At 45.2% G+C, this 9,832-nt stretch overlaps 1 protein-coding gene across 1 annotated transcript; it reads left to right on the top strand.

The window, feature by feature from the left end:
- Positions 1-483: 483 nt before the first annotated feature.
- On the top strand, positions 484-9,400 carry NFKBID (NFKB inhibitor delta). The gene is made up of 7 exons (XM_074894902.1): positions 484-571; positions 1,533-1,679; positions 4,011-4,062; positions 4,469-4,635; positions 4,998-5,114; positions 8,686-8,850; positions 9,282-9,400. The coding sequence occupies exons 1-7, from the start codon at positions 494-496 to the stop codon at positions 9,351-9,353; spliced, it is 798 nt and encodes a 265-aa protein (XP_074751003.1). The 5' UTR covers positions 484-493; the 3' UTR covers positions 9,354-9,400.
- Positions 9,401-9,832: the final 432 nt, after the last annotated feature.

The following is a 9,832-nucleotide window of genomic DNA, read 5'->3' on the forward strand; positions in this document are numbered from 1 at the left end:
TAGAGCTTAACAAGGTGTTCACAAATACACCATCTAGAAGAGGCTGTTTGTTACCCTGAGTGGTGAGATATCATCAGTGCATACAAGGCTGTATCAGCCCAACAAGTGATAACATATATACCACAGGGTACGCTGGGCCTCAGCACTAGGCTTTGTGGAGGACTTGGATACCTCCCAGCATCAAGGGCAAATCTCACCTGAAAGTAAGTTCTGAAGTGGGAAGGAGACAGCATGTCAAAGCTCAGGAGTGCTGAGGGCTCCTGAACGCTGCAGTTATTTTGAGGTAGGAAGCCCTTTCCATGGGAGTGGGTGCTTTCAAGGTCAAGCCCTTTGGGGCTTATTGGGGTGGTTTGGTGGAACACTAGGTATAAAACCCCCAAAATGTCTATGCTACCCTGTAAAACTGTTTGCTCCCAGGGTGATTCATGGCCAAGCAGTGATCGGTGTCTTTATTTACTGTCTTAGAATTCTACATATTTATGCAGCTAAAGGTATGAGGGCGTATACATTGGCAGCTGCAGAGCGCATGAAATTGCTGCGAAGACTTGATGCTAAGGAACACAGAGGAAAGGTAATACAGACCATTTTGTCCTGCAAACAGTGGTGTTTGGGATGGGCGTGGGCTTTGCATGACTGAGAGCAACTGATGCCCTGGAAAATCCAGCTGTATCTCTGTTACTGCAAAGGAAGCCTTGGACATTGATATGCCTTGTTTAGGTGCCTCTGGCAGAAGATTAAAATTAGGTGGGATGAGAATGAGCTTTTTCTCTTTTCAGCCCATGGTTCATAGTGATCTAAGACAACACTGGTCCTGGAAAATATGTGCATGTTGACAATGGCTGAGGGGAGACCTCATCGCCCTCTACAACTACCTGAAAGGAGGTTGCAGAGAACTGGGGATGAGTCTCTTCAAGTAATGAGTGATAGGACAAGAGGGAATGGCCTCAAGTTGTGCCAGGGAAGGTTTAGACTGGATGTTAGGAAGCATTTCTTTACAAAGCGGGTAGTCAGGCGTTGGAATGGGCTGCCCAGGGAGGTGGTGGAGTCCCCATCCCTGGAGGGGTTTAAGAGTCGGGTTGACATAGCGCTGAGGGACATGATGTAGTTGAGGACTGTCAGTGTTAGGCTAATGGTTGGACTAGATGATCTTCAAGGTCTTTTCCAACCTAGACGATTCTGTGATTCTGTAATAGCCTCTGAGGCCGAAGGTTTTATGAAGAGCAGATTTATGCTAGGAGCGCTGCACCTGACATAAACAGGGTTTCAAAAATGCAGGATTTGGGTTGTCATCCAAATTAGGCTGAAGAACACTAGAGGTTCAGCAGAAGGTGGGAAATGCCCCCCATCTTGTGAAGCCATGGGTCCTAACAGGTGGGATTCAAAACCTGCCTGTGAATTGTCTTTGGTTTATGCACCATAATCCCTGGGATTCTAGATATCAGTCAGCCCAGAATGCCTTTCCTCATTCCTTGTTTTATGATAGCATCTGCTTCTAGACTCTCACATTTTATCTGCTGTACTGCTATTTTCAGACTCCTCTGCTGGTGGCTGTCACTGCCAGGCAGCCAGCTATTGTCTATGATTTGATCCAGACAGGAGCAGATGTCAATGCTGTAGACAATAAAGGGCAGTCGGCTTTACATCTTGCTGCGACATACGGGTATGCCCAAGTTCTTCAGGTAGGAAAAGCTTTTATGGTTTTAATTGCTAGCAATATAAACCTACAATAAAGTCTCAGTATTGGTGTCTCTAAATAACTGTCTCAGAAGGCAAGATGTCAGTAAGCAATGAAGACTGACCAAAGTCTCCTTTTCCATTGTGTTAGGAATTGACTTCCCAGGTTATTCCTGTTTTAGGACTATACTTGCAGCTAACATCAGCCTTCTGTTACAGAGGAAATGGCTTTAACGTATCTGTGGGGGAAAATAAACTCTTTCTGTAGATTATAGCTCTAAATCTGCTGATGACAGGCCAGGCCGGGTGGGCTTGCTCTGTCTTGAGCCCTCAGTGTTGTACTGATGCCTGTGTTGGAGGGGGTTCCCCAGAGGCTGCAGGCAGCTGTGGGGTGTAAGGAGAGGGAGCAATAACACTAGTGTGAAACCCCCTCCCTGATGTCAGTGTCATCCAGACGGGAGCAACGGATCATGTCTAGATTCAAGCCAACGGAAGAGAGAGCAGATATGATGCTGTAGACAGAGACAGCACAGGCACAGCCTTCCAAATGAGACATGTTTTTCAGATTTTATGCAAGACCAAGATCCATCAAGATTTTCCAGAGTGTGAGAGAAACTAGGCAGTCCTCTACGGCCAGAATCTACTAGGACTTGCATGACTTACATGACCAGATCCTTGCTTCCCTGTTGCTTCACACATCTTTCTGTAGACAGGGACTAGTGCCAGCCAGACTCTGAAGAGCAAATTAGCACATTAGAAAAGGCACTGTGGGAATTTTTTGGAAGGGATTACATAGCAGAGATAAGCCTACTAGAACGTGTCTCTTAAATATTTAGCTATTGGCCATAAAATGGAATTAATGTGCCTTCGTGTCAGGACTGAGCACAGACAGCTTCAAGGCAGAGTTTCACTGTCAACCAGTTGGTTGGACTGGATGATCTTCAAGGTCTTTTCCAACTTAGACAATTCTGTGATTCATGGCAGCAGCACGGCTGCTGCTGAGTTTCCCCGAGGGCAGGGCACAGGGTCCTCTGAGTATGAGGGGTGTGCCAGTGGAAGTGCCCGGGAGTACCTGCCATGCTGGCAGCCCGTCTCTGGTATTCATTACCTCTGCCTTGCACGTGCCCTGGGTTAAGCTGTGAGCAGGCAGTTAATGTGTAACATTGTGAGTTCTCTGGAAAAGAGGTGTTTCATTCAGTGGAAAAAAGTGTTTTAACAAAGCTTCCCAGAGTGCCTCGTGATGGTTTGTGTTTTGGTTTTTGGTTTTGTGGGTTTTTTTTTTCCTTGTAACAAAAAAGGAAAATGCACACAGGTTTGCTTCTTGATATGGTCAAAGCCATGAAATGCTTTATGGTTGGTTGGTTGGTTTATTGTAATTGTTTTTCCTAACGAATTAAACATCTAATCTCTAATCATCAGGCAGCTCAGAGCTACTTGTCAATATTTGATCTGTATATATTATATTATTGTTATGAGAGGAGAGCACAGGCCCTAACCCTTCTGGATAATCTTTCAGCAGAAGGATTCTGTCCTGTGCCTTGTCCAACTTGATGAGGTTCTGGATGAGTCGCTGCACTGCAAAAATTCTCAGCCAAGATGCTGTAATGTGAACAAGTTGCTTTATTCAATCAAGAGAAAAAAATGTATTATCTGTAAAAATATAGACAAGGAGCTACTTGGCTACATCACATCAAATCTATCGCTTTCTGAAGTCAGAGAGTTTTAAAATTTTCACTCTCTGCTAAATCCAAGCAGTGCTCATTTCCAGACCGCTATTTCATGCTCTGCATCCTCATTGCTGCAGTCCCTGCAACAAGCTGTGGTTTTAACCTGTCACACTGCTGCACATCTGCTGCACATTAAAAAGAAAAAGTAAATAAGCCCAGCCGGAGAATTTCCAGTGTCAGCAAACTTTTCGGTAATAAAGTTTGGCTGTACATGTCGAGGAGAGATTTTCATTTATCCTTGCCAAGAATAACTCAAAATAAATATGAATTGGTGCCTTTGCTTAATGCAGGGTGGAAGCAAGGAGGCTAGCACTCTTGAGCTGGAGGCAGCGACTTGATTTTAGTGTTCTGAACTGAGAACTCGACAGGATTCTGTACTTAGGTGGGATTTAGGAAACTAGGAAACATGATCATCTTGTGTAACCCTGGATGTCCCCGTTAGGAAATAGATTCACAACACTGAAATTTAGTGTCAAATGTCTCAGTTTGTAGTTAAATGATTATCTGATGGTTTGTTTGTTTTTTTTTTTAATTTTGTTATTTTTGACTGATTTTGGCTTGGGCAGTATTCTGCTGAACTAAACTTTTCCATTTCTCTGTTGCTTCTAGGTTATACTGTCACTAGGTTTCCCTCTCGATTTAGAAATGAAGGATTTTGAAGGTAAATACCTTTGTACAAATATTTTATAGCGGTATTAAAAAAAAATAAAAACTCTATTGGCTGTTTTATTGACTGATGCTCACTGGTATTTGGTGGTGTGCTAGGAGGCCAGAGTGGCCTCAAACTGCCTGGGGGAGTCGTTGCTGTGCGCTTAAATGCTGCAGAGTTCAATGGTGCTGATGATTCAGTGGTGATTCAACACACAACTGGAACTGAGCACATGCTGGGTGCCCCAGAAAGTGTCTGTACAGCCAATATGGTACCTTTGAAACCAGAGAAAGATTGTGCCTTAACAACAGATGTGCAGAAATGCATATGCTCTCCCTGCCAGCCCTCGCTTCCTCTCTGTACTTCACTATCTTCATTGGAACTGCTGTTATGTTCTTCCTGTACTTGGTTTTTCCAGGCCATACCCCACTCCACTGTGCTGTTCTGGCCCACAATGTCCTGCTCCGGGAGCAGGGTTGCCAGATGCTGACGGAGGAGCAGCAGAAAGATCTTCAGCACCAGAGTGAAGAGCTGGAGTCCTGTATCCACCTCCTGGTGCAGACAGGAGCCTCCATCTACAGCCGGGTAAGGAATCAGCCCAGTTATCTGTACGCTTTTTGTTTGTACGGGAACTCTCCCCTGTCCTGCCTGATGCTTGTGCTGTGCTCAAACTATAGAACTGGAGAAGGAATGAACTGCTGACAGAAGGACCAAGCCCATTCGCCTTTCAAGTGACTGGTAGCAGAGTTAGTTGCTGCCTTTTGGAGTTATTTTCTTGCAGCCTGGAGCAAACACTGGACAGTAAGAGTGCCACTGAAGGGAAGGAGATTCTCAACATTAGTTGCAGAGCTGGCCTGGACTTTTCTCCAATGAGTTTATATAAAATCTTCAGGTTGTTCTGCAGGACATTTCTAATTTTGTTTGGTTTTTCTTCTGTTTTTAAATAGGATGTGAAAAGCAACAAGACCGTTCTTCATTATACAGTCCAGGATGGGAACATCTCCCTGCTCAGATACTTCTTGGAGCTGAATGCTTTCAAGTCCAAGGACTTTGTCAACAACAAGGTGAGTCAGGCCATGCACGGACAGGATTTGTGTGCACATCCACAGGCAGAGGGATGCTGAGAGCAGTGCGAGAGCTGTGCTGTGGTGGGAGGCTGCATGCAGAGATGTGAGGAGATCTGTGTTGTCCTGCAGAAACCAGTTATTCTCTTCCCACACATATTTTTTTCTGGAGGGAGAGAGCAAGAGTTTGTGAATCTGAATTTTTTTTTTTTTTAACCTGAAACTGCATTTTCCAGTAAATAGACGCTTCACCTGGAAAGAAGTGCTGGGCTTGAACTCTGGAGTTGTGTCATGAAATGCAGGCCCCTCTCTCAGCAGGTAGAAGCTGACAGAATGAGAGAGCAAGATAACCAGAGAAGAGAAAGGACATGGGAAGTAGTTACTTGAGGAGGACCATGAACTTTATTACATTAGACTGAAGACTGAGAAAACAGATCTGCAATGATGCAATGGTTTGCTCTTGGCAGCAGCATAGTACGGAAAGATGGCAGTTTAGGGCAGCAATGTATCAGGTAATCTCCCCTGTCAAACGTGCCATCCATAGGAAGGATGAAGCTCCTGTTTCAGTTAAAGGAGATGGTGATTCTTTCTGCCTTAAATGTAATTTGCAAGTCTTCTGGCTCTGTTTGTGCCTGGGCACAAACTGGTTACTGTGATGGCTGCCTGCAAGTTTGAGCCTGGAGAATCAAAATATTCACGGGATCCACCAAGCCCTAACAGCTGACAGACACGTACTACAGGCGGTGAACCAGTGGCTGACGTTGCCAGGCAATGTGGCAATTAGGCGCTGCGGCAAGTAGACCACCTCTGACTCTGGGGGCTCAAGACCCCGCTTTAGGCACTCTATACAACCTGCTCACCGAGCTGAAATTTTGCTAACATCGGTTCCTCAGTGCAGGGTTTCTGGAAGCACAGCCGTTCCTAGGTTGCATAAGGCAAGCTAGAAACCTTCCCAGTGCTGTGGTTGTGTCACCCATCCCCTTGCTGCCCCATGCTTCACCTCTGAGCAGATACCAAGCAGTGACACTATCTTGCAGATGTATCAGCTTCACCCATCCTCCTAAGCAAAAATCCTGACATTCCTGTGCCTTAGCTAAGACGTTGCTCTGCAGCATCAGCCAGATCTTTGGCTCTTGACTAGCTGCCCCCTCTCAGCAGGACTAAGTGGGTGATTCTGGGTGCTTCTGCAGAAGGGGGGTACCCTTGAGCAGGAAAGGACAGAGGAAGGGAGGACAAGACTAGGGCTCCCTGTTTTGAGAGGGTCAGTACATTAGCTTTTCATTTCAAGAGTTTCAGTCCCTTAGTCTTATTTCTACTCCTTAAAGCATCCACATCCTTGTGTCCATCAGAAAGGAATTGGATGTTTCCTATCAGCTGAGTTGCTCACTTGGGAAGCACATACTGGGCAGCCTCATGGGCTTTTTTCCCCTACAGATTTCTGTTGGACTAGAGAAAACATGTTTTTCTTTGTGTATGTGGGTAATAACACTGAGTTGCTGTCTTTCTGTACAGTGAAGTGCCTTATGTTGCCTTTTCACTACATTTTTTCTATATCTTTTAAGACCTATTAGGCAGGTGCTAGCTTGCTATGGGAGTCTGCTGTTGTCTCTTGATCACAATCCTGTGAGAGCTTCCTACTGTGATAGGATCACTTAGAGTCTTCAGTCTCGTTGGTGAGTTGTCTGGGACAGTGAGAAATATGATGATAAGGTTGTCTGATACCCATCCTGACTCTTTAGCTCTTCCAAGTATGAAGAAGACAAGAAAACAGGGATGCTGGAGTCCGTGTTTTGGCTGCTTTGGCTCACCCACTGCTTGCTGTGGCTGTCTCATTCCAAATGCATTTCCTCGTGGATTTCACAATGAAAAAAGCATTGAGGCCTTTGAGGTATTTTTCACCAGAAGGATTCCTAGAGCTCACGTATTGGTGCTCTGGACCTTTGTCTCGCATAAGCCCTATTCAAGTCAATGGGAGGCTTTGAGATCAGGCATTGTCAGGTGCCTTGTTTCCTCAGCCCCGTGCCTGGGTTTGGAAGCTATGAAGTGCTCCTGCCACAAAGACACAGCAAACAAATGCAGATGTTTCCATTTTAACAAGAAGTCCTATAAAGAGCTTGTAACTATCCCTTGACTCTATGGGATGATAAAATTGACAAGGATCTGCTTGTTCAGGGCTTTTAAAAAATGCCTTGTCTGAGAATAGCTTTTAAGATTTTGCTGTTTTGTGCTGCGATGTCCCTTACATCTCAGTGCTAAATAGGACCTGAAAATCATGTTTATTCCTTTTAACAACTGGAATAGTAATACATGTTGCAATTTGTGTCCAACCTTCCAAGTTCATGACAAATGTATGGCCGTTTCCGAGAGAAAAAAATATACAGCTGCCTAAATGAGACTTCTTGCAGGCTAAAAATACCTTGCCTTGTGCATTTGCTTGTTAGGTTTTTCTCATTTAAAACCGTTACCAGTCATACCTGACTAGGCAGGGGCACAGATTTCTACACGGTCTGGTGACAGCAGAGCTTTTCTGCACCATGTTGCAGCGTGCTCTGCCCTGCGCCCCCGCGCGGCTTCGCACCGAGGTTTGTCCATCGTTTCTGTGCAGATCCTGTTTCTGGCAAGGCTGGAGTCAATATACGCTTAAGTAGACTCTTGACCTCAGGACTATGCTTGATGACAGCACCATGAAACTAAAGCCAAGCACTACCTTTAGCACTCTGGGAAGGAACCAGGAGAAGGTTTGGAGCCTGGCATGTCTGCTGCAGAGCCAAGCCACCTGCAGCCCTGTTTGGTCCACAGTACACAAAGTCACTGAGGGACATGGGCTGGTGACCCTCTGGTTCAGCTGGACCACCGAGATGTCTTGGCACCTTTCAAAGCACCTCTTTGTAATGCCAGGAGTTTGGTGACCTGGGAGGACTCGTGCAGCCAAAGATGTCTGGTATCCAAGAGATCAGTCTGAGCCTCACATATAACCTGTTGGGTCTGGCGTTCACTTGTGTCAAGGTCTCTGCAACTTTCTAGCATGTAAAAGTGATCGTAAAAAGGAGTAGTGGAGGTCTGTGCAGTAAAAACGAGTCTGCTATGGTCAATCCTTGTGTAGCCCATGTGTGATGGGTAACACAGCATAATGTCTTTTGTGTCCCTTAGACTTTGTTTCCCAGTGAAATAGTTCCTATTGTTTCTCCTGGATAAATATGCATGTTACATGACCTCTATCCTTCTGGTTTTCAAATAACTCATCAGGTCTCTGCTTACGCAAGGGTAGGATTTAGCAGATGGTTGCAGAGTTGATTAGGAGTGTTGCTGATACAGGACTACTTGTTAGCTGTACCCAAAGCACCAAAGCCCCCCAATTTGTAGTGCTCTGAGAGAAAAATCTAAATCCACAAATCTCCTGCATGAGCAGCCATACGTAGGAGAAACAGAGCAGGGATACTCCCTCACTTTCTGGTAAGTAATCACGTGAGGCTTCTTCAGCTCTCGTTTCACAAATCTCTGTTTCTAGGACAATTCTGAGTAGGTGGCACAGCTTATCAGGAGGTTTCTCTTTTTTCTTCCACTACATTAGGCACATGGCAACACAGCTTTGCACATGGCAGCTGCATTGCCTCGTGACAAGAACCAGAAAGAAATCATCCAGTTGCTCCTTGACCATGGGGCAGACCCAAGCATCCGAAACTTAGACAACGATCAGCCAATCCATATGGCTCCTTCTGGAAAAGCTGGGGATCAGGTACATGATTCACGTTGCTACTACTTCCTAACACATCTGTGCACACCACAGCTGCCTGTCCTTACCAGGGGAACAGTGAGGACAAGTTGTATGACATGGGTGTGACGTTGCAGTGGGGTAGACCTGGGGGTTCCCCACTTCAGTAAATTTGTAATTGAGGAGCACAAAGCAGATATTAGCTGGTACTCCAAATACACCTGGGGGAGGTATCAATGTGTAGTTCTTTCATAATGACAGCAAATCCCAAGGGATGATGGGCCTTCATGCCTACAGGTATGAAAAGGCTCCTGGAGCTCATTGTAGACTCTGATATGTTTATATGTGTATTTAGTTACACATACACACGTATGTAAGTGTGTGTGTGTATGTATTGGGGTGTCTGCATGCACGGTTTCATAGGGTAGATTATGAACTTCTACATTTTTTGGCAGGTTAGGCATTTGCTGAAGAAAGGGAAAGTTGCATCTGCATTCGTTTCTTGTCGCCGAAATGCCAGATCCTAGGTTGCCTGCAATTTCTGGAATGGCTTCAACTTCAGCTTGCTGATTGCACAAGGCCTCTTAGAAAAACTGTGAGGATGGTTCACCAACACATCTCTGCTCTTAGACTTTTTAAAGCAGGGTGGGCTGAGAGTGTTTCTCAACCTGTGGATCACGAGTTGCATGTAAGATATCAGGAGATGAGCTTTCAAATGGTTGAAAACTTTATTTTTGTTAACAAAGAATACTAATAAACCTCAAGCATTGTTTGCAAGCAAGGAGGCAAGCAAAGCAAATGGCTGTTACATAAATAAGCAAATGTTCAAAGTACAGCCAGCCTTTGATTTGGTGGCAGCTCAAACCCATGGTGGTGACAGAACACAAGATGGTAGTTTGGCTGCAAAAGGTTAAGAAATACTGCTCTAAGACTTGCTCAAACTGTGCCTCTTGTTAGGTCCTGTCCAGAGGTACGGGTTGAAATGCTGAAGCCTTTGTGATGTGCA

The sequence above is a fragment of the Strix uralensis genome, chromosome 26, assembly GCF_047716275.1.
Source record: "Strix uralensis isolate ZFMK-TIS-50842 chromosome 26, bStrUra1, whole genome shotgun sequence".
In the NCBI taxonomy this organism is placed as follows: domain Eukaryota; kingdom Metazoa; phylum Chordata; class Aves; order Strigiformes; family Strigidae; genus Strix; species Strix uralensis.

Excerpts from the sequence above, each read along its gene's own strand:
- NFKBID (XM_074894902.1), top strand. The coding sequence starts at position 494 with ATGAGGGCGTATACATTGGCAGCTGCAGAGCGCATGAAATTGCTGCGA. Across the intron at positions 572-1,532 it reads CTAAGGAACACAGAGGAAAG|ACTCCTCTGCTGGTGGCTGT; the intron begins GTAATACAGACC and ends TGCTATTTTCAG. Across the intron at positions 5,115-8,685 it reads AGGACTTTGTCAACAACAAG|GCACATGGCAACACAGCTTT; the intron begins GTGAGTCAGGCC and ends CCACTACATTAG.